Consider the following 25130-nt stretch of genomic DNA (forward strand, 5'->3'; position numbering starts at 1 on the left):
CGCATGCGCGGTGCGGCGCGCGCCCGCCCGCCCGGCCCGGCTGGTGCGTGCGAGGGAGAAGATGGCGGCGGCGGGGGCGGCGGCGTGAGGGGCCGGGACCGCCGAGCTCCCCGGGGACGCGGGGCGCCATGGCCCTGCACGGCGCGCAGGTACCGTCCGGGACCGCGGGCACCCTTGCGGCGCAGCGCCCGGACCCCGCCGGGCTCCCGGCGGCGGGCGGGCCCCGGGATGGGGGGGGAGCGTGGTGGCCGGGAGTAGGCCCAGGGTGATTGTGCACGTTCATTGAATGTGCCGAGGGCGGTGGGGCGGCCTCGCTGGCCGCGGGGACGGCGGATCCGGCGCTCCCGGGGCGGAATTCCCATCCCGGAGGGGTCCGGAGTGCGGGGGGTCGACCCCGCGCCGGTGTCGGTGTCACCACGCCGGGGCCCGGGGCGGGGGGTGAGGGTGCTGAGCCCCCGGCCGAGGGTGACTCGGACAGAGCTCATCGCTCCGGCCGCTTTTTTTAATTTTTTGGAGTTGGGGAGAGGCAGAAACGATTCTATAACGAGAAGGGAATAAGGAGATTTGTAAACTAATCCTCCCCCCTCCCCCCCGCCCAAACACTCGATAAACCCCGGCGCATCGGGGTGCAAAGGGCTGAGTGTTGCAAGATCGCCGTGCACGGGGATGCGTGTGCGGATTCCCTGGATCCCACTGGCTGAACCAGCCCGGAGATTTGTGCACCGAGTGGAAAAAAAACTGCAGTCGTGGTGGTTTTTCGCTGGAAGTTTACAGCTCGGTTCCTGGGCTAATCCAGTGTGTGCTTAGAGCGAACGATTGAATGGGTTCGCTTCGCTGTTTCTTTCCCTTCAGGTTTTTTTTTCCCAAAGAGCTTGAAAGCAGGAATGTCAGGAAACGCGTGTGGAGCTCCGGAGTGTTTGATTTGCAAGACTTAGAGCAACTTTGTTGTTTAGCAAATAATAAAGTTTAGAAAATTGTGGTAGCGTTAAAAGGAATTTTGTTAAGGATCCGTGTCTTCTGTCACAGAAAGCACGTTTCATAAAATGTAAGTCATTGCGAACAGGGTGATGCTTTATTATGAGTTCTGTGTTTTTTGGTTTTTTTGTTTTTTTTTTTTTTTTCCCTCAATGAAGTTGAATTACACATCAGATTGGCACTGGTATTTCCATTTTAAAAGTTCATCATTGGTGAAAGCTACACCGACATTTCTTGTCCAGCTTGATTTATTTATGTTTGGAAGAAAAACGTGAGTGCTTTTGTTAATGTGGGTGTTCTTAAGGCAGCTGCAGTGTCTGGAGTTTGTTTCAGATTTAAGACTAATTTTAAAATTTTGTGTCCTTCAAGTTTTATTTCAAAGTGAAGGAAACTCACTTCCTTTTGGACCTTTTCTAACTGTCCCAGTGAATGATTTTTGCAATGCAGACACATCAGAGGATTCAGTGTCCAGCTCCAGGGTTGTTTCACTCCCTGCTTTCTCCCCCTTCAGCCATGCATGTGGTCAGTTTGACGAGTTTGGTGTTTAAAATGCAGTTTTTTTCGTTATTTGGTGGAGTTAAGGATTTGTTTTGGTCTGTACATAATCACGTTGGTGTACTTTAAAACAAAACAAAAAAAAAAGTTAGGCTGATGATTTAATTTATGGCGAAGTGCTCCATTGCTGAAATTAAAACTGAGCTGTAAATTCATCTTTAGTAGCAACTTGAGCACAGACAATTTTAAATCATCCCTCTCTGCAAGTAAAGGTGGATTTTAGGTCTTGTGAGGTTGCTGCTGAAGTTGTAATGTATTATTAGTATTAGATAGTTTGCATATAATGTGGAACATATATATTTTGGAAGCACATTTGTAAGATATTGTTTAGCTAATGCTTTGTTCATGTTACTAAACACAACCTGTGTCTGGGGTGTTTTTTTTCAAATTTAACCAGTTTATCGAGATGCTGTCTGGGATTTATGTGAGTACATCTTCCAGAACAGATCTGCGATGCTGAATTAAGGTATCAGTGTTTTGGAGCCTTTGGGATGAAAAGCCTGGAGATAAGTTCAGGGATGCAGTTTTACGTGTTTCCTTTTTGTTTTAGGACGGTAGTGTTACAGATCAGTAGAAAAAATAAGAAAGTTTTGGTGAAAGTTGCCTGTTCTGAGTACAAGATAAATAAGATTATTGAGTCACTATGTTCATGTCATGATGCAGAAATAGACAAGAGCTTCTTCTTCTTCCGTATCTCCAGTTTGGATGCACCATCATTGAGGCATTTTTTGTCACACAGGGGAAAAAACATCTTCAAGAAAATCCTGCTGCTCCTCCACCTGAAATGCAGAGTCAGATTTCTGCCATGGATGGATTCATGGAATAGTGGGCAGAAATATTTCATCAGTCACTTTGCACATTGTGACAAATGACTCCTGAAACCCCATCATATCGAATATTTCCATTGATTTTGGGTGGCCAGCTCAGCAAGCACAGGAGGGTTTGGTAGCGCAGTTCAGCTCTTGCTGGTGTTTGTACCTCTGTTCCATGGCACTATTTCATAATCATCTCACGAGAGGTTTAAGTGTTGCTGTGGGTCTGCTGGGTGTGTGCTGACTGTATTCACAATCTGTCCTTTTTTTAAGGTGAGCTACAAGTAAACCTGCTCTATTGCTCCATGACACTAAAGATGTTAAGCTGATCTAGTTAAAACCACTTGTCATCAAGGGCATCTAAAAATCTCTTAAAAAAAAAAAAAAGGACAGCTTAAAAACTATTTCCCTGTTTGGAATGACTGAAACTCTGTAGGAACTGTATAAACAGTTGTTTTAGCCACTTTTTCTATTGTTTTTCATAGAAAGAATTAATACAGAGGCATCATTTGTAAATCCTGTGAAAACAAGTTAAGCAGAAGAAAGGATACCACAGCAGAATGAATCATTTATGCTTGTTTTGTTCTTCCACCATTACTGTGGTGTCAAATGAACTCGGTGCCATTTTAAATGTACCACGTTGGCCCCAAACCCAGCTGAAGTGAAAACCAGGAGGGTTTGAGCTGAGAAAAAAAGCTGAACAAGCTCCTGAGCTGCTCATCCTCGCCCAGGTTGCGTCTGGCCTGGCAACCAGAAGAACTGGAACTCGGAACATGGCATGCAACCTGACTCCCTGAAACACTGCACTGCAAACTGCCTCTTTTATGGCCGGCTTGGAGGGCAGCTCCCTGCCAGGGTATAGTTTGATGTTTCCTTAAGCCAGGACTCTTTCTAGAAGACAAAAAAAGAAAAAAGAAAAAAAAAAAAAAGGCAACAGCCTGCAGGCATTTGTGCTGTGCTGCCTTTGCAGTGTCTTGCCTGATGTTTGTGGTGATTAGGAAATCGATGTCTCGAAAATAATGTCCAAAAAATGGCTGTCATGCAGCTGGATGAGTTTCTTGTGCACATATGTGTAACGTTGGAGTGTCCTCATGGGCAAAAAGAGACGTTTGGGGATGGGGTAGTTGGATTCTGTCAGGTTTGTGAAATCCACTGGAGATACGAGGGACACCCTGAACACAAAATAAAAGGTGGCCGTGGGAAAGGGCTGCTGGGGAGTGGAATTGCAGGGAGGTGTGTGGGTGCCCCATCCTGCTGCAGCTGCTCGGTTGCCGTCCTGTGTTTTAAAGGGCTGAAGAAGCTGGATTTGTCTTTCTGGGCTCATCTCTTGCCCGTGGAGTGAGCAGTTATTCCAGGCTTCCGTGATCTTGGGAATTCAGGCTGCAGCTGAAGCTGGGAGTTTCGGTAGCCAGAAGGGATCATTTGCCTTTCTAAAATGTGAATGGTGAATCCACACTGAGTAAAGTGGGTGAATGTGGGTTGGTTGACTTAAAAAAAGGAAGTCTGGGAAAACTGACATGGAACTTAAATTTGGAACTATATAGCAGCATGCAAATAGGCTAAAACCCACAGGTTTTGTGAATCACTGCTATTTATTCTGTGCATTCTAGACTATAGCACTGATCTGGAGACTCCTTAGAATGGATCCAGCCATTTACCTATTAATAAATCCAGTTTCTGTAGGCAGTTGCTCAGACGTACTGGTCTTTCCATTCATGTAGCTGTTAAAATACTTGTAAAGTTAAGTGGGGTTTTGTTTGTAGGTAAAGCGAGCAGTCTCATTTCTGTTTAGCGATCGACACACAACATGCTGTGTCGTACAAAACTGCCAAATCTGTTAGAATAGAAGTTGCTGGCCTTGGGCCATTGGATTATAGTCATTTGTCACTCTAATGCCATTTCAGCAATGTAGATGTTCATTTCCAAAGAATTAAACATGCTGGAGCTGCGGTTTTTCTTTTTGATGGAAGTGTTTTATGTGTGATCATTAAACATACAACTGGGGATTAGGGAACAAAGGGAAAAAATACTTCATGGTGAAAAAAAGTGTGTGTGTGTGTGTACATGTGTGTGTGTTTGTATATTCAGACATTCCATAAGAGAATAGTCTGATATTTTAAAATTGGGGTTCTGAACCCTATTTTTGTTTTATGAAATTGTGCCATAGGTATTCAAGACTGTGTTTTAAGTGTTTCCAATAATGGGGCTGTGTTGGTTATTTTTAAAACACTTTAAAGGATTCTGTTTTGTTAGTGCTCATGTTAATATATTCATGAATGCTTTAATAGAGTAAAACTTTGAAGTACATTAGTCTTTTCATTTTGTATTTGACTGTCTAATACCTAATTTATTTCCAGATATTCCTGATATTTTAAATACGCGTAAGAACCTTTTCTCCTTGTTTGACAGCGTACAATTTATTGATCTTCAGTGTGTGCTACAAGGTCTGTTTTTCTTCACCTGCAGTTAGGCAGGAGGAAGATTAAATCACAGTAGCCCTAACAAAGTGTTTGTGTAAGGCTTCTTTGAATCGTACACCTTGTGAAAAAACATCTGTTCTTCAAATCAAGAGAGGCTCGTTGAGATTCTGTGGTAGCCACCAATGTCAGTGCCACAGGAAAGAAATGTGCAGGAGCACTTAGGGGAATTTGCTGCTGGTGGTATTGTATGTGGATTCATATCATGCATGGAAGCTTTAAAAGAAGCACTGTGTGTTGTTTGCATTGGAATTATAGTAGGAAAGAAAGGGATATAGATGAGCTGCCATCGAGGGTAATGTCAACACAAACTGGAAAACCACTTAAGGGATCTGAAATTATTTTACTTTGTTAAAAAGTAAATACCCCAAGAGGCTCAGCTTTGAGGTGGAAGAGACAAATGCACGATCTGTAAGAAGCTGTAAGGAAGAGCATGTCTCTAAAGGTTGTGTGAAAAGATGCATTTTAAACAAACATGCAGGAAAGTAGGTTTTCTTCAAAGAATTCTGTGTATGAAAGACTTCTTATTTTGTTTGAACTCCACTGAGCAGACCAGCAGTAATAGCTGAGTTATTCCCCCAGTGCACTGGGCATGTTTTTTCATACAACATTTAGAACCTGCTGTAGTGATTCACAGATTTCCTGCCTCGTTTTTCCCCTTGAATGTTGCAGGCTGGCAATGGATTTGCCACTGCAACTCAAAGTACAGAACTTGTGTATCATTCATACTAAAAAGTGAAGGCTTCTGGTCTGAAAATGTTTTGTCTTGTTGGAGTGGGATATCTTTGTAGGTACTACAGCAGCCTGTTAAAATAGGTAAGATACTGACAATCCCTGGAATTCTTGGTGCGAGCTTTAGGCCAGATGGAGAAGGAAGTGGAAAAAGTTCAGTTAATTTGTCTAATGGTAGAGGCAGGCAATTAGATTAGTTGTATTCAAATAATGGCTTTGGACCATGTTACTTAGGGAGGGTGTTCAGTTCAAAATGAGGCTGGTACACAGTGTGGGATGGCCTTGTCATTTTAAATGTGAGTAGGTAGGGTAAAAAGGAGAGGGAAGTCAAGCAGAAAGGAAAAGAGTCATTGTCAGCACAGGTAACAGCTGAATTGCAAAACGAATCAAGTTCTCTTGAGTTCCACTGTACTTAGTCCATCCATTAGGTCTTACGGGTTCTAATAATAGCTAGCTGACCAAAGAAAGTAAGAAATAGCACTCTGATGTCCTTACAGCATGGAAAACCTCACTTTCTGTTCTGCTGCTGCCTTTGGGATACAAAACCAAAACCACAACTGTTTGAGAATGGCTGTGGAGCACTGTAGTTAATTGATACAAAGTTGGAAAAAAGTCAAAGACAACTTATTGAGGCAATTTCCACCTACTTAGGCAGTACTTACTTTCTTCTCAGTTAAGGGCTGTGACCGTAGACCATTGCCCTTAACAAGAAGTTTAGGCTTCCACATTTCATCACACATGGTGAGAACTCCCTAACAGAACTTGAAACAACAGCAATGAAAAAAGAGTTTATGCAGTTAGTGTGCTTTCAGAGCAGGCAAGAACGAGATACATAAAATTGTCATCCTGGCATTGCAAGCAACAGAAAATGTAAGTGCAGCAGAGTCAGAAGTGTGAAAGAGGGGCAGTCAGCTTTCAGAGCAGAAGAAATAAAGCTGTTGAATTTGTTCCTGTCAACAGGCTCATGGTCTCAGTCTCTTGAACTTCTCCGTAGTCCAGACGTAGTGCTGGATTGTGGTGCTCACTGGGTTGTGGTGCTCACTGGGTTGTGGTGGTCGCTCTTGTTGCTGTGAGTGCAGGCGGCAGATGCTGCCCTGGTGTTCCAGGTGTTGCCAGAGCTGAGTTTCCTCAGTTGGAGAGGATAAAGGCAATGGATGTGTATTACACTTGGCACCAATGATTGTCACGTTAAAGCTGGTATGATTTTCTGATTTGATGTGATCACATCCTTGGAATAGAGAGGTCCCCCGGTTCTCATCAGTGTTGAGCCTGCAGTGGTGTGAGAGGGCAGCTGGGCACATTTTTCCCCTTGGCTTCGTGCTGCTGGCAGTGGTGGTACCAGGGGCTCAGGGGGTCCCTCCTGCTCAGCAGCTGTGCTCCAGTAGGGCTGAGCTGTGTAGTCTGTGTGTTTTCATGGTAGTGTGACTTCATAATTGGTCTGAATTCCTCATGGATTTTTATAGTTAGGAAAAAGATAAGCTAAGAGCAAAGGTGTTTTTTAGCCATTTGGTGTGCTAACCAATTTTAAGCATGTGTGCTCTAAATTTAATTTATTTTGTGACAGCTTGAAATAAAAAAAACACTTATAATTAGTGAACAACAGCTTATTGGCAGGTCGAGAGTCCAGCACATCCAGCGTGTTTACTGAGTAGCCAGCAGTATGTGTTAATGGCAGACATCACTAATGTGAAACTTGAATCAATTTGTATTTTCTAGTTCAGTTGGTGTTTACTGCCTTATTTGCAAAACAACCATTTTGAAGAATTGTGTAATTCGTTGCTTTACCGAATGTCATTATGATTTACAAGATCTCTTAATTAGATTTGGGACCAGAGGAGGCAGTGAACAGACCCATGAGGAGCATGTTCTTCCAAAAACTGCCTAAGTTGGTGTTGTTGGAAAGTGGAAAGTCTCACAGGTTCAGAGTGTGCAGAAGTGTGAGGGTTGAGGGTGAGGTTTCATCCTTGTTGCTCAACCTTGTCTGCACTGTGGGCCAGATGACAATTGGGTAGTGCTTCTGTGGGGTCTCCAAAGCCATGGATGGATGAGGGAGAGGAGAGCAGGAGGTGCTGGAGCTGCAGCCGAGCCAGTGGAGCTGTGGGTGAGAGCAGGGCACTGCAGACAGAGCTGCTCCTGCCTCTGTCCCTGCACTGAGGCAGCTGAAGGGCCAGAGCAGAGCTGCCTGTGCTCCTGCTGCTGCCGATATTCCTGTTCTGAGCTGCCTGGATGAGCAGGCCAGGGGAGTGGTGACTCAACTGCTGCCTGCATGGAGGGTACACAGGGAGCTGTGAGTGTGCTCTCTGAGCATTGGGGGCTGTATCAATTTATCAGTCAGTATATTCTGGTGTAATCGCTTTTTTACCTTCAGAAAGCAAAAGAATTTCAGTATCTTTGAGACCATGAATGTGTTGGGAAATACTGGAGTGCTGTTTTGTGCATTCTGTTCATTCATATGTGCAAAAGAATTCTGCATGCTGACAGAAGATGTTGTACAAGGAAAGACATAAAGTAGCAGCATTATCAGTGGTAGTCTTTTTGGAATGAGCTACTTTAACAATTTTAAGGCTTCTTTTTTTCCTTGCAGTATACCTACTGCCATACCCACACCCAATTTTTAATGCTGTCACTTAAAAATATGGGTGTTTAGTATGCTTCCTGTTTGGGGTTCGGTGGCAGCAGTGTATTAATCTGTGCATTTGTTTGAACAGCTATGTTGCATCTACATAAAATTGTTTTGCAGATACTTAAACTCTAAAACTGGCTTGGGAGGCGGTGGCATATGTGTGGTGTCCCAATTTTCATTTTAACTTGCAAACCCCTTGAAAATACAAAGTTGCTGTCGCAGGCTTTGCCAGATCCTTGCAGGTTTCCACCTGCCACGTGTTAGGGCTGATAGAGGAGGTGGATGGCTGAGAATTCCTGGGAATCAGAACATGGGATGGTGTCCTCATGGGACATCCCACATCCACGTGTGTCACCTGGTGGAGTCCTGAAGGGGCTGGAGTTCCTTCAGGAGAAAACACAGCCAGAACCTCTGCAGAACTAGTACTCAAACTTCAGCTGATACAGAACTTAAAATATTGGAGCCTTTATTCTGTAGTGGTAGTTGTGTTTCATCTCTGTGATCCCCATGAGTCATTTACCAACTATTGTGTTTTTCACATATTCTCTGGTTTATTTTTGGCTGTTTCTCTCTGAGATAACCCATTTTTGGCGGGTCACAACTCGCAGAGGGGAAAGTCTCATTCTTCCTTCTTCCTGGCCACTTGTATATTCTGCTTGACACTGGTTCCTCACTTCTTTAACACTCCTTCCACCAGTGGAAAAATAAATTTTAAAAATCATCTGGATAATTTTTTTCAATTTGACAGTAATCACCTTGCTGATCATTCAGCCTGTGGAGATGAGATGAGATTGTCAATTCAGCAAAATGTTCTAAGGATTCAGCCCTTCAAAAATTTAGGGTTGAGGTGTCAAGTTAGGCCATCAAAAGAGGCAGATGAGTCCTGGGCAGGTGGGCTTAGCTGTTTTCCAAAAGTGTTAATCTGTGTTCCTTGTCAGGATGGAGTCCAGATAGCTAATTTTTGCCTCACCTAATCTTAGCCACCCTAAATCCTGCCCTGAGTAATTGCTTGTGAAAAGCATTGTGTGGGTGACTCGTTTGCTGAGGTGTTGTTAGAGAGAGGTTTTAGTTTTCACAGTGTTTAGCTGCAGTAATTCAGAGGCTATGCGTTCTTTCCCCACTTTTCTTTATATTCCACTGCATTTTCCAGCTTGCTTGACAAATAGGAACAGCAATCTCACTGCCTGGGGTGGAATGGTTCTCTTGGATGGGTCTCTATTCATCCTTTGAGGTATTTGTCCTCTGTGAAGATGAGAGTAGTGGAAATAAGCAAAGAAAATACCAAACGTACACAAACTAGTGGGAATCTAATGAAGATACAAGCAGTCTGAATTTTGCAGCTTTGCTTTTGATTGCTGTATTTTAGAAGCATAATTTTTAGTGTCATTTCCATATTTAAAATAATAGAGTGCCATCTTGAATATTGGCTGCTGCATCTGCAAGGTTGGCACCTTCACCTGCGCAGAGAGGGCACTCGGTGTCCAGGCACGTGGAGCAGCTCACAAGAGAGGGAGTGTGAGATACAGACTGCTGGAGCTCAATTCAAGAGATTCCTCACAACAGGAGAAGGATTACATCACTACAGAATTTTGGGTGATAGTTCAGGTTTTAGAAGGGAGAGTTGTCTGGTAGGCACAAAACCCATTCTCAATTTCTTTTTTTCTCCTTTGCTGTCTCTACCAATAACTTCAGATCATCTGTCAGCTCTTCATCTAACTCTTGTTCCTCATCTTTGGCCTCATCAAGCCAATTGTAATATTTTTGAACTGCTTACAACATGCCCATATTTAATCTGTTTCATTTCTTAAAAGTCAGATTCTTGCTTTTTTTTTTTACTCCTAGAGCTCTGCTTCTGATTTTTTCTTTTTAATAACCTCATCCAAGTCTAGATCTGTTGGTTTTACTTCTTTAAACCATGGATTTGAAGGATACAAGCAGCCTGTGAGGTAAATTCAGACATGGTAAGAAGAGAAGAATGGCTTTGCAGTGGCAGGGCAGTGCCAAGCAGCGCTGCAGTTTCTGAGCTGGAAGCCATTCCAGGAAAGCCAGGCTTTGTTCCTGCAGCCCAGAGCATCCTGCCTGGCCAGGGGAGGAATGTGCTGGCTCCTGCATACTGCAGACTCCGGGGCTGGCAGGGAAGATGCGTGTGCTGCCTTTCCCCCTTGAGGAACTGAGAGAGGCTTGTGGAAAACAATCCTTCAGGATCTTAGCTGCTGAAGCATCTGCTAAGGAAAGATTTTGTAAACCACAGAAAAAAGTGGATTTATGGAGCATGCCTGGAACTTGGGTGGACAGCTGTGATGTGTTCCAAGACAATTTGCTATTTAATGTGGCCCAAGCAGTGTTCCCCAGATGCAGAACTGATTTTACCACCGTGTTCTTAGAACTTCATCCCACTGAAGGTGTCTGGCACTGAAGGTTGCAGCTCTAATGATTTTAGTTTGGAAGAGGAAAAAAAAAAAGAGCCAGCACTAAGGGTTTTCTGCTGGGAAGTATTAGATAAAATTACTGAGGGATTGTTTTGCCTGCTCCACCTGTAATAAAGGAGTAGTTAAACTGGCTATGTTCTTGAGGAACTTCATGTTCCAGCTTCTCTCTCCTCAGAGCTTATCATGCAGTGGTAAATCAGAATAATGCAAGTCTTAATTATTTTGTTCTTCATTATAGGGAGAGTTTCCACTTTGCACATAGACTCAATAGCTAGTTCAGTGCAAGAGGAGCCTGCAGAGCTTGAAATAATTGTTTGCTGAGTTATGAGCAGCCAGCCTGGAGCTGGTGTTTCCAAACTTTTAGAGGGTGTGAAGAGATAGAACCTTGGCCAGAGGTTTTTTACCAACCACTGTGCATGAATTCAGAACTGAGGAAGGATCGGTCTCCTCATTTGGGAAGTATTTCTTTTTCATTTGATATTTGTGAGGTCTGCCAGCTGGGAGATTATGATAGGAAAGTATTTTTGTTTGGCTTGTATTTAGTTTTAACATAGCAAGAAAACAGATAGGAAAATGTTACTACTTCTCTTTATCACAGGCAGATGTTCTGTGGGTTTGTAGTGGTGGTGGAAAGGTGTCAGAAATTCCTTCTTTTGCTCTCCAAAGAGCCAAGAGTTGATGTAATCACCTCTCAAAATTCAGTTAGCTCCCTCTCCTCTTGCCTGGAATGCACTTTGCAGGTATTCCTGCTGTAGTCCCCAAATGCCTGCTCTTCCTGTGTGCTCCTGCCTTGGGTGCCAGGGGAAGGTGCAGGGAAGTGTTTTCTCATCCAGAACACTCAGTGGTGTGCCACAGGATGCAGATTAAAAGTTGTCAATAAAATGTGGGTACAGTTCTCCTGTCAGGGGCCATTGCTGTATGATCATGTACCGGTGCTACAGTTGCACTGCCCTCCTTATGCCGTGATTATTTACAGAATAAGATCATGCCTGTTTTGATGGGCTTTTTTCTTTGTTGTTTTGCGAACAGAAATATATCAGCTGGGGCAAATCTGAAGTGTGAAGCAGCAGAGGTTTTCTGCTGGTGTGGTCCTGGACACGGGAGATAAGGAGTCTTTGTGGAACAGCTCACTCAGCAATGCAGTGGTGTCTGTGTGACACGGGTTGGTTTTTATTCTTGCACTCCCTTTTTCTCCCCCCTGCTCACTACGCTGACCATTTTATAGACAACTTCCTTGGGCTGGATGCACTTTGTGGCAGCTGCTGTTTGAAATAGAGGAGTGCCAACAGGCACCTCATTATCTGAAATAGAATGAGGAGCATACATAAACAGAACTTGTTTGGGTGTAAGAAATTGGCTTGTCTTTTGGCAGGATTTTCTATGTTATTGTTCAGTTTGTTGCTTTGATTTGAAGTATGTTATATAATTGATTAAAAAGTACAACCTGCTCTGCTTTTAGTTCTAATATTCAGGATGAGCTGCTGAGATCTACACTGTGTTCCTTTAATTACATCAGGCTCTAGGGGGTCATTTGGTCATGGGACCTGTCCTTCCAGTAATGTGACAGTCACAACTGTGCTTCCCTACTAGCCAGAAGTCTGCCTTTTCCTCTGTCCTGAAAATGACTTTTTGAGGATAATAATTCCTTTTTTTTTTCATGAAGAAATAAACCCTGTCAGATTAATTTATGTGAAACATATAGAAAATCTGTAACTTTTTTCAGCTGTAATTCTATAATAACATCAAAAAAAAAAACCTGAATTGGGGAGGAAAAAAAAAAAGGAAAGGCTTGGTCATGCACTATATTTTGAGCCTTTGATAGCTTCAGTGGTGGGCAGGCAGAGTTGCACTGACTCATGGGCTTAGGTGACCTACATTTACCTAGCTCTGATCTTTCTCCAGGCACTATGGAGACGTGTTAATGTTCTAGTTTTGAGCTGCAGGCTAATGATAAAGGACTGGCGGCTTCACTGAGGCTTTGCTTGTGATTTGTTGCATTTTCAGCTGTTAAAAGTTTTAATATGCAACTGCTCCACCTTCAAGTGTGGCTTTATTTGCATATGTTTGTGTTTGTAAAAGTTGACTTTATTTTTTTGTAAAGAGGGTATATTGACATATGCTTTGCCTGAAATACTCTTCAGGCTGTGGTACAGCTGTAAATACATGGCCAGTGGTTTTCATAGCTCCTGGTTAGGGGATGCTGGGTGCAAATTCAAAATCTATAAAAAGCCCAAACAGCAAACCTGTTTTTCAGTTTCACAATTTTGTCCATGCTTTTTTAAGCATTTCAGTAATAAGTTTCTTGAGCTTTGTTAGTTTGTAGAACCTTGTCTCCAGTTAAGTAATCGTCTGTGTAGTAAGACTTGATGAATTTCAGCTCAAAGGAAAGGACAACCTGTGGGAAGGCTGCTTTTTCCTACATTTTCCATTAAAAAACCTTGAGAAATTGGGAGAGAAGTAAAGGGTGAGGAAGCAATGCCTTGTTTGCTGCAGGGATGACTAATGGGAGAGTGTTTTCTCTGCTAATAAAACCCGAGTGCAGTCATATGCATGTGCCCTTTTTTCCTTGCCAGAAAACACACTTCTGTCTGAATGCTTCCTTTTCCTGCTCTGCTGCAGCCTATCCCAGAGCTGCAGGAGTAAGTCCACTTTGTAGGAGTAACTCGGTGGCCAAGATTATATATATAATATATATATAAGTGTAGCTTAGGGTATACATCAGCTATTTAATCATTTCAGTTCAAATGTAAACTAGTTTGACTTGTTTGGCCTTCTGCTGAGACATTTAGTGGTGGCTAGGAATAATCCAGCTGTGAAAGCTGTATTTTTTACTCCTTTGTGGAAAAGCACTTGAAGTGGGAGTATTTGCAGCTTAAACTAATTTGACTGAAGATCTGAAGCTATTGGGTGGTAGATGAAAGCCACGTTAATGCTTTCTGAAAGCCAGAGTTGACACTTCATTTTCTTGTAGCACAGGTGATCCCAGGATGATGATGCAGCAGCAGTGCTATTTCTACCTATTTTTCTAGGACAAGCAGCTGTGGAACACGTACTCACCCTCCTTTTATTCCTCCAGGACAGCCTTCGTGCTGCTCGACAGGAACACCGGTGGAGATTGCATTACAGGCAGTGGGCTAACATTAGCATTCCTTTTTAAAGTGGTTAGGGGGACCACAGCAAAAACCAGTCAGCATGGGCAGAGCTTGCAGGTCAGGTATTTTAACCCTTTGGGGTCTTTTCCCCCTTCCTTGGAATTAGTTTTGTTGCTGCTGCTTTTATCTGCATAGTTTAGATGTTGCCTTGTGATCAGAGTTATTACACAAATATATAAGTACTTTGACTTTCATTTCTGAGTGGTAGAAAACAAATCTTGGGTAGATCTGTTTGGTTAATTCATTTTATGTAATTAGTGTTAAAATCTAGCTGCAGCTAATATCTTGAAGATATAAAGGGGATGTTATTGATGAAATGATTTGTTCCAAGTGCTGTAGAATCTCCTGGAGTGCAGCTGGATGTTACACTGCTGTAATCACATTGGAGGGATTAAGTTAGAAACCGATTCCAGTTTTGTTGTGACTGGAAACACCAGCGGCTGACAATCAGCAGGATTTGGGATTTGCTCTAAGGAAGGTGTTTAACATGAGTATTTTTCTGAAGAGAATTAATGTTGGGAGGCAGGGATTCAATACAGGGAACTTGATTCCTTGCAGCATGTCAGACTGAACATGGAAATTGGTGCCAGAGGCTCAAGAGTGAGCTAGAAATGCTGTTCCAGCTTTAATAGTCTCATCCATTCAATGTTCCTTACTTGTATTGTAGAAAAAAAATTTCACAAAATGCTGCACTTTTAAGAATATTCTCATCTGCAGAGTATTTGTGTAATTTTAAAATTTTAAACTTGGAGAGTCAAGATGCAGCTCTTTTTTTATTCTCTCTTCAGTCGTACAGGAAGCATTTCACAACTACAGTTTTAACTGATTCTTTGCTTATTTTTAAGAATTTAGTTGTATGGGTTTTTTTGTAGTCCCAAGAGTATGACAGTATTTTGCATTCAATGCCCAAACTTTGTTGCAAAATCTCGATAGGTGCAAATAAGGCAGATAAATTAAATATGAAGTACTAGAACACCCATGTCACCAGCAGCTTCATGAGAAAAGATGCCATTTTAGAATTGCATAAAGTATGTTTAATTTTGCAGTTTTTTCTTTAATTAATGTGCTTGTTGTTGTTAGTGTCAGTATCTGAAGGGAAAAATTTTAGTTCTATTCTGTCTAAAACGCCCTAATTTTCAGGTTTATTCAAGCATTGTTAGTTTTATTTTCATCCTTGGTCTCGTACATGTGACGTCTGCAAGAAGACATTCACATTTGAAAACTCCAGAAGTTCACAACTTGTGTATGTTGAAACCAGTGTTTAAAAAGCAGGGTGGAGAGCAGCCCTTGTTAATAATTCTCTCTTTGAAGTGATTGGTTATGGAACCTCAGTATGGAAGATACTGGATGGAAAATACATAAATTCTTGATTGTGCAGCGTAAGCAAAGCATTTATTATGTTGGTGTGTGTTTGCTCACGTTAGTTAAATCATGGGGAGTTTAGTGTGGTTTTTATCACTGTCCATCTCTGGTAAACGGTCACATTGGGTTACTGCTGAGAATTGCAGGATGGCATGGATCCATCAGTACGGTTTGGGTTTGGAGGTGTTCATCCATGCCAGAGGAGAAGTTTGGTAGCCTTGATGAAGAAGTGGAAAGGGAGCAGAGGTAGAGAGAGCTGCGCTGTGTATCATCCCCTCTCTGCGAGAATTGCACAGAGCCCCATTGTTCCCGCGCACCCCTGCCTCCCCCCAGAGGAGGTTTTCATTTCCCGTCTGGTTTTTTATACAGTTGCGAGTGGAAGGTCACTGGGATCTGTTTGATACTGTTCTGATACTGCTTTCAAGGTGTGACAAAAATGAAACTGCCCAGGCTGAGGCGTCCTAAGGGACCCTTGAGCGCACTCAGTGCAGGGTCAGTGGTGGCTCTGCAGAGTTCAGTCATCCAGGGAGAGGGAGCAGTGAAATACCTGCTCCCAAAAACGCCAGAGATTCCTTCCCAGGAGCCAGGACAGACAGACAGCTGTAAAAGAGGGTTTGAAAGGAGAGGGAGGGCAGATGGGACTGAATTAAGCCTCTTAGGGATTAGGTATCTTTAAAAGTAAGTCTGGAGGATATCATTACAGTTGGAAATTTTCAGAACTTTCTCCCAGTGTTCTCATTATGTTTTCTTCCACGTTCAGTCGTGGGATGAGACTGGAACTCCTGAGCTTTATGCATCTGCTCCTGTGAGTGAGCACTGACATTGACTGCTGTTTAACGTGATTTTCAAGCAGCTGCATTTTTGTCTGAGGCTATAAATGAAAATCAGTTTTTGAAATCAATAACTGAATGTTAAACAGTGTTAGAGAAATATATATAATATTTTTTTTGTCTTAAAATTTGTGTAGAGCTATTAATTAAATCTCAGGATTTCACAGGTAATGTTTGTTAATATTTTGGGTTTGTATGTGCCAGATTTTGTGTTAGTGATGGGGATAGGCTGTTGCTGCCTGGCCAGGTGAGCTCTGTGCTCACGTGCAGTGCCCGACCTTCACTCAGGGCTGTGCAGTTGGTGCAGGTGAAAGGCTGTTGCTGCCTTTCCCAGCAGTGATGGAGCAGCACAAGCAGCTTATCTCCAGCACAGCACAATCTCTCACCTGCGCCAGGGCTGACCCTGAGCTGGCTGTGTCTGACTCCCACTGTTCCATGGAGCTTGTCAAGTCTGTCTGTTATCCCCGAGCGGGACCTTGAGGTGCTGTGACATACAGGACCAGAGATGGGGACAGCGTGGGCCAGGTTAGCTGGGCATTAAAGGCATCAGTCTGATGCACTTGTAAGGAGTGTGTGTTTCTTACACGCTTGAAAATATTAAAATTGGAAGTGAAACCATCTGAAATGAGTTTGGCCAAGCTTTAACACGTGCTGATGTATCTGGCATGTGTTAAAATGTTATTTATAGGGTGGGGGAGAAATTAATGCTGCTTGTGAGTAGCTGATGTAAGTAATTTAATTAAATCTTTCATGTTCCAAGCATTAGATTTTATTTGTCAGTTTGGAAAGAAGGCAACTTTGAGAATTTTGAGGTTAGGGGGAGTAATTTTGAAGGTGCAAGCCAGTAGGACCCCAAAAGCTCATGCTGGTAATGAGGTTATTCTTGTAAGTGTGTGCTACTTTTTATAAGATCTTAGTCTAAGCTCTTGCTTAAAATTTCTTATTACTTGGGCATTTTGGGTGCTGTAAAACCTTCAAAATTTGAATTAATGGTACAGGGTAAGTACTGCAGCAATGCTGATGCTGTTTGAGAACTAAACAAGTGTTCTCTTTCACAGGTAAGTTGTGTAGTGCCAGGTACACGGATGGATGGATGGATGGATGGATGGATGGATGGATGGATGGACGGACGGACAGCAGGCAGGGAGTTACAGTAGCTTTCAGATTACTTAAAATACATTTTCCCCCTCTGAATCCTGTCTTTTTTTGGTAGGGGTTGTTGTACTTGCTGAGGGATGTGATATCATGGTTCTTTTTCACTCGAGTGCGCAGTTGTGTCTCGGAAAGGGTAGAAAATCCTGTCCAGCTTGCAGAAGTTATTTCTGGAGGGTGAGGCTGACTGGAGGCAGAGGAGGTTGGTTAAACTGGGCAGGTTTAATGTCATTATCCATGGCCTTAAGTTTATTTGGAAACATTCTTTCTCTCAGTTATCATGCAGGGATCTTTCAACTGGTGACTTAATGCTGGTGTGAAGCATTGGTAAATAAAAACAAATCAGATCAAGTTCTGTTTATTTCAAGGCCAGGTGGGATGGGTTTTTTGAGCTTTAGTCTGACCAGGATGAGATGTTGGCAAATATTTAAAGTCGTGTTTTAAATTCCACAGGAATAGTTGCATAGACACAAATTCCTGTATCTGAATACACCATTAAACCAATTAATTAATATAGTATTAATGATCACTTTGTTCAACTTTTGTCTTGTATTTCCTCATTAAAAAAAGCTCAGAAAGAAGTACCAGGCCTGTGATACTTTGCTCTAAAATGCTGGGTAATTGAAATGACTGTATTATATTATTAGATGGGGAAATTAGGGTTGGATTTATATAACTTTTAATAGACTACCCTGGAGATGATTGTTTTGTTCTGTGGCATCAAAAATACCTCCTAAAACATCATTTTAGTGATGAGTCAGCAAGTGCTTTTCTCCAGCTAGTTTTTGGAATATGATAAGTTCTAGTTCATATGTTGCTGAATAAAAATGCCTTGGTTATACTGAAAGCACAAAGCAAGCCCGAGTCCTGTGCCAGGAGCTGTGAAGCCACTCAGGTACAACTGAAGGATCTGTTGGGTTTGGGTGTTGGATTCTCCCTTGGTGGGCAGCAGTTGGCTGAGGGAAGAGCTTTTGGAGCATTAAATGTTTAACTGTGTTTCACCCTTTGAATCACAGATGTTCCGGTTTGTTTTGACTGTTTGAGTTGTTTGTAGTCTGAACCAGATTGCATTACCAGTTTTTTGAAAAACCTGAAGGCCAGTAAAATGGGCACACTCTGCCACACGTGAAAGTGGTGCGTGTATAAATCACTTTTTGTGTAAGAAAACGATGGTTTGTAATTGCTGTGGAATTTGGCTTTCAGTTAAGCTTTGAGATTTATGAATGTAGATGGCTGTGAGTCATGTAAACAGCAAGTTCCACTGGAATAAACCACCTAAAGTCTGGAAAACAATCCTGAGATTGGGTTATTGTGCATGCAGTGTGGCAGCAGCCTGCACTTGAGAAGAGATGATTTCCCAGATTTTAGGAATTCTTTTCTCTGGCTCAGCTCCCACTCTGGTTTGTTGTGTCTCAATAGAGCCAAGCTAAGGATTTTCCACCAGCAAGACTCAACACTGCTGAAAAAGCTTTCCTGGTGGGAGGGTGGAGGAGAGCAGAGAATTGTCCAGAATGGCCCTGGGAGAGCACAGAGATAAATGGGAGTGGGGGCTGTGATGTCCTGGGCCAGACTGACCTGCTTTTATGCCAGGAGTGGAGGTTTTCAGTCCTCTTTGTCTATTTTGTCAGTTTATGCAGCTCCTTGTTTAACTTCTTTCTGTCCTAATATCTCTGTCCTGAATGTTTGGGTTTTATTCGGTCAATTACAGCTGGAGTGGAAGTTTATAGAAACTTCCAGGTGCTGTGAAATGCCGACAGCTCAGGCCTTTTTATTGGGGATCTTTTGTTTTCTGTAAATTAAATTTCTCATTTTAGTGTAATTTGCTTTGTGGTCTTGTTATGTACTTTTTTCAGAGAGTATCTAGATGGAAAATACCTGGAAAGCTGCAGGAAGATAATGTTGGGGACAGATGTTTTATCTTAGGTTTGTTACGGAGAGTTTCAGGCACAGGAATAACAGAATTGATGATTTTTGTGTATTTTCCTACACCTGAGCAGTTTCAGTTGTCTCAGGTACACTCAATCGTGTGTGACTCCTCATTTAGCAGAACTCTGGAGAAGCACTTCTTGGTTTTTTTCTCATTTGGCGAGGGGCGGGTTTAGAAGGCAAACCAGCCTTTTCCTGGGGCTTGTATCAACTGATGCAGCTGCACCCAAACCGTGGTTTTAAACTGGTCACAGCATGAGGAGCAGTTTGTGATCACCTCCAGTGGGAATTTGAAGGAAAGTGCTTTGCTTACACTTTCAGAGCCTAAAGTTCTTTGCTAAAGATGTAGGAAGGAACCAAGAGGGAGTTGGGATGCAGGGTAGAGTTTCTGACTCCCAGCACATGGGTCTTTTTGCATTCTAGTATCCTGATGGATTTTAATATGAATTTATTAATTGTATTGAATATAAATAGTTCTTTAACAAAGATCCTTCTCTTTTATTTTTAGTATATTTTTGGGGAGTTCAGCCCTGATGAATTTAATCAGTTCTTTGTGACTCCACGATGCTCTGTTGAGGTAAGATCTACTTTAAACTTGTTTTAGAAATAACATTTGAAAGCTCCATCTCTTTGTGTGAACTTGAAATACAACAATGCAAATATTTGTCATTCACTTGGCTTGCTAATTTACAAACTGAAAATTTTATTCACTAGTCTTCTTTCCATGTATGGGGATATTAAATCATTTTTTAGACATAAATTAATAATTCCACTTTCTGCGTGTCATCTTTCAGAGCTGGACTAGCTGACAGTAATGGTGGGATGTTGATGATGAATTTTCCAGCCCTGTACCTCAGTTTTGATTTTTTTTTTTTTTTTTTTTAAGGGGTGGATACTGAGAACTTTCCCAGCAGTGTTCTTGGTTGTGAAGTGGGCTTCTAACTCTCGGGAGCCTCTTGAAGCACAGGGATTGTTAATATTTTCGGCCAGGTGGAGCACTGTTGACCCTCAGAGCTGTGCTCACAGAGAAGGCTGTGTGTGAGGTCTGAGAAATGCATTAATAATGAACTAATTAGTGACAGAGAGAGCCACAGAGTGGGAACAGTTGTCTTTGTGTGTTGGAGTTCATTACATACTCACTTAGCATTGTAGCCTCTTATTCTCTGTAGTTCTTGGTAGACAATCATGAAACCATTTTCCTTTACAGGGAGGAGTTTTATCCCATTGTCCTCATCTCCAGACTTGAGAAATAATTTTCCTCTGGTTCTATTTCCATGTATTTCCTCCAGACATTTCCATTCAGACATTTCAGTCATGCTTCCATCCTGCCCTCTCAACATAAAGGAAACAAACACTCGAGCTGTAGATGGGGAAATCCTTTTGTCACAGTTTACAAACCATTGTTAATGTGACTTACTTTCCTGTAGCTTAATTTTCCAAGGGTAATTAGTGTAATAAACTGCTGAACAATGAAAGGGCACGCAGGGAATGGGGTGGGGTGGGGAGTGAGGGAAGTTCAGAAAGGAAAAAGAGCATTTGTGTTTTGGGGGAGAGCTGTGTTTCTGCTCTGGGAAGCAGAAGAGATCTTTAGGTAATTCCTGCTAGCTGTGATGGTCCTGCTGTTCTCCCACCATAATCGCAGTCACAGCAGTGGGACATTTTCATCCCATGTAGTGTCACCTGAAGTGCCCCCATCAGCTTTTTCAACACTTACTTTGGGGCTGATAAAAATGTCATATCTTGACTTGTGCAAAGCTGTTCTCAAAGTATGAACCTGCAGCACCCGCACCAGTGTGACTTCATTTTCTCACTGTACCACTTACTGGTTAGCTGTCATATAAAGAGCTGTTAAACAGTGTTCCTTAAGTTTGTCCTTGATCTGGTTCACTTCAATGTTTTAATTACCTGGATGATGAAATAAAAATGATGCTTATTAGTTTTACACTAATTGGTGTAAAAAATTGGTCTGAAAATGGCAGGGTGAAATTCAAGAAGGACGAGCCAGAGATGATGATGCTGCGGTGATGTTTGACACACATCGTGCTGGGGACAGTCCCCACGTGTGCTGCTGTCCCTCTGAGGTCCCTTAACCACAGACCCAAGGGGCGCTCTGGCAAGGGAGTTGTTAAAGCTAAAGAGAAATATAGGTTGGATATTAGGGAAAAGTTTTTTAATGAAAAAATGATAAAGCTCTGGAATGGCTGCCCAGGGAGGTGCTGGAGTCACCATCCCTGGGGGTGTTTAACACAGCCTGGATGTGGCACTGGGTGCCAGGGTTGAGTTGAGGTGTTGGGGCTGGGTTGGACTCGGATGATCTTGAAGGTCTCTTCCAACCTGGTGATTCTGTTGTCTAAAATGTCCCGTTTACATGTGGCATTTTTGACACGTGTTCTGTCTCGTACCTGTTGGCTGGGATGTTTCACATGACCCAGTTGTGTGGAGCAAGGCGGCTTTGCAAAAGCACTGTTGATTAATCAGATATGTTTGGGACCAAGAGGCTGACTACTTTTTTAAAATCTTATTATCTGAAGGTCTTTGCTTTGGATGAAAAGAAAAATTGCAAGGTGTATAATAAACTGTTATAGACATTTAATGTAATTTTTTTAGCTCTAAGTAAAATTGTATTGAACCTGTGTTCAAAATTTTTATGGAGCTTGACCCATCGATTCTCATTTTTGGCTTCAGAAGATGATATATTAAGATGTGTTGAGGTTCATAAATGGATTTACAGCATGTGGTTTTTTTAATATACTTTTGCAGTGGAATTTCAGGACTATTTTTCTTGCTGTTTCTGATGCACTGGTGTCTGCAGTGCATTAAAAGGGTGATATGTGAGTATGTATAGCTGAGGGAATTGAAAACGTCAATAAAGAAGTTTTTTATTTGTTACACCATTGGAGTTATTTAGAATAGCATGGTAAAGCTGCTCTGTCCCCTCAGTGTTGTGTCTCCCACGGCAGAACCAGTTCCATGTTCTCCAGGAGCTGCTGGAATGCAGTGTGCCCACGGCTGCCAGTGCTGCAGGCACTTTCAGCTGCTCAGGAGCTTTAGAGGCAGGTGAGGGGGGTTAGGAATTGCCCACCTGTGGTTACACCATGGCAAGGGCTCTGTCAGCCCTGGGTCCATAAAATGATGGCAGTGTTCATACAAGAGTTATTCACACTCTGTGCTGTGGGTGCTTCATGCTTAGGCTGATCAGTGTGTTCAAGAACCCACCTTAGCTGAAACGTTCCAAGGGCCACCCTGCAGCAGGTTGAGAGTCAAAAGGTTTAGGTGTGATTGTTGGCTGTGCAAAGGTTTGTTTCATCCTTTCCCAATTTGGTCTGTCTTCAGCTTTTGTCTAAAAAGAGGATATGTTCCTCCTCCTAAAATGAGTTGATGAAGAAAGATGCTGATGCTGGGAGGTGGATTGCTTGAGAGGTTGGTGAGCCTGTAGTGTGTAACCAAGATAATCTTTATCTCTCAGTACTTGTGGTAATCTGCAAGGACACCTGGAGCTGCAGTGTGGGATTTGATAAATATAGAAGCATGAGTTCAAGGCATCCTCTCCGAAAATCAAATCTCAATTATGATGTTATTTTAAAAGGATTTGGATGTTTCATATGAAACTGATATGAAATGTTCATAGATTTGCTTTGCCTTTAAATAAGTTTCATTTCTTTTTTGTACAGCTCCCCCCATACAATGAAACAGTTTCATGTGGTATTAAATCCACAGGTAAGTTTCATGATGGTAAGAAATCAAGATTTTTTTTTTTAAACTTCAAGTTTGTGACACTTTCCTGAGATTTACTGTAACCTCTCTTTAAATACAATTGTTACAGCTTGCTCAGCACCTACACAGGCATATATTAGGCAGGTTGGATTTTTAAACTTTACTGAATGCGAGGTTTTGAAAATCCTGCATTGAACTTTAGCTAATTACAGTGGGCATCTTATTCCTCCTTCCCTGTGCTGCCACACAGCCAGAGTCCTGTGGAAGCACTGCAGGATGTGGCTGTGAAGATGAGGGGGGCTGAAGAGCCATAGCATGAGTATTTTCTAACAGTTACAGCAAGACTGCTCTGCAAGCACTGCTCTGGTCTGTGCTCCCTTTGACTCTTGTTTCTGCCTGGCTTGGCTGTTTTTCTGGAGAATCCTGGTTCGGTATTTTTTTAATCTCTTGATGAAGGTGTGACTTGATTTAAGAATAGATTATAGAGTTCCCCTTTTAAAGCTGTAACACTCACAGGTCTCCTCTGCCTCAACCCATACCTCTTAAAACACAAGCTTACTTCAGAGTTGCAAGAAGTGGACAGGTAGGTGGGAGCTATCCTGGGATCCTTACTCTGAATAGTTTTAACCAAACTTCCACAGAATTTTAAGCAGCAGGTAAATCAGTTTTTGGTTTATTCCCTGAACCAGAGAGCAGGGAAGCTGAGACTTAGACAGATGTATACAAAAATGACTCCAGGTCTCCTTGGAAAATCGTGGAAGTATCTGACTGAACATTGCTCAAAAGTGCTCAAAAGAGGACCAAACTACACATAAGTGATTGAGAACCCCTGATCGTTGTGCTTACGGACTTTGGCCTTCCTTTTAAAGGTAAACAAGACAGGCAGTCAGAAAGAAGGACCACAGGTCTCATTTGAGAGCAGATAAGCAGCACTTCTGACAATTGAGGAGTTTTATTTAGTTTAGGACCCTGAGTAGTTCTAAATAGGAGTTGGAAAGGTTCTTTAAAAAGACCATATGGTGTGAATTGTCTGTTGGTGACAGGGGCATCCAGTCATATATTTCTTTGTCTAACTAGATTTAAGTTTTGTTCTTTCAGACTGAGATTTTAATGTTCACAAGCCATAAAGAAAGATGGTTTGTACAAATGTCTTTCAGATCATTCCTAGACCTTGAGAGAACCCCTCCCAGCCTTGAGATTAGGTAATGACAGCAAATTAGGTTTTGCTTGAAAAATGTCTTTAACAAACTTGCACTGTACTGTGCATGCACCTTATCACTGTGATGGCTGCATAGGACGCTGTGCAAACTAAACTGGAATGCTTGGTTATGCAGAATATTTATATTTATATATGATGACACACACCATGTTACCATTCCCCGTAGTCTTCATTTTTTTTCTGTACTTATTTTCAGTGTTTAACTTTATTACAGAATCAGAATATCTGTTAACACTTACCAGGAGTAATCAAATCATGGCTTGAGCTCTAATATGCAGAACTCTGTTCACACTAATTAGTACTGTGCATTCACAGATTCTGGGGTTGTACACAGACTGTCCTTGGAGCATCTGTTGGTGCTTGTTTCAATATGTGTGCCATGTTGTTCATGGCACAGAGATCTGTTTCAGTCCATTCAGAAATAGAGCTGTGAACTAGATTGAAACAAAGATGCCCTGAAGCAAAGCGGAAAGTCAAAACAAATAAGAAAAAAAAATTACCTCTTATTTTTCTCAAATGAACTTGACACAATCTTACAGCAAATGAGCTTCTGCCAGTCATTCCACAGAGTAACTGTACAGTAGCTACTGGTATTTATTGTTCTCATCCTGCTGTAAGGTACAAAGATTAATTGCTCAGCTGTAACTTCCTAATTTGTGTGTTAAATGCTACAACATCAGTTCTGCTCTTGGCAAGGTTTCAGCCTGTGATGTTCTGTAAGGGACGTGTTCTGTTTTCTGCTCCCCACTAGCCCTGAGCGGGCTCTTGTGATTTGTTTAGTGTACAGTAAACTGATAAATTCACCAAAACTCGAAAAAAAGCTCCCTTAGATGATGTTTTTTGCCAGGTTAGCTCTGGGTCACACAAGTGCTGGGAGCTTGCTGGGGAGAGAGGAGCAGGACAGGGGTACAGAGGTGACAGCTTTTACCTTGGCCTCTGATAGACTTGACTCGCCCATGGAGGGGAACCACATTCTTTGGTCTGAAGCAATTGCTATTTTCTTCAACTCAGATTTTGAAAAAGAAGTAGTCATTAATTATTTGAACTGGTAGGGATTTTGAAATGTGCCCAGTAATTCATTTGTTTCAAGGCTACAGGAATATTGGGTGTTTCCAGTTGTTGCCTGTGCTTTGTGCTGTTGTAACAAAGGGTAGAGGGAACCATAAACAGAT

The 25130-nt window shown here is 42.2% G+C and overlaps 1 protein-coding gene across 1 annotated transcript in view; it reads left to right on the top strand.

Moving 5' to 3' along the window:
* Positions 1-25130, top strand: part of USP10 (ubiquitin specific peptidase 10) — a 47855-nt gene continuing 22725 nt past the window's right edge. Inside the window, exons 1-3 of the mRNA XM_038147982.1 lie at positions 1-149; positions 19534-19602; positions 22697-22742. Of these exons, the coding sequence (XP_038003910.1) occupies positions 129-149; positions 19534-19602; positions 22697-22742 (136 nt within the window). The 5' untranslated portion in view covers positions 1-128. The remainder of the gene's footprint in view (positions 150-19533; positions 19603-22696; positions 22743-25130) is intronic.

The sequence above is a fragment of the Motacilla alba genome, chromosome 11, assembly GCF_015832195.1.
Source record: "Motacilla alba alba isolate MOTALB_02 chromosome 11, Motacilla_alba_V1.0_pri, whole genome shotgun sequence".
Classification (NCBI taxonomy): domain Eukaryota; kingdom Metazoa; phylum Chordata; class Aves; order Passeriformes; family Motacillidae; genus Motacilla; species Motacilla alba.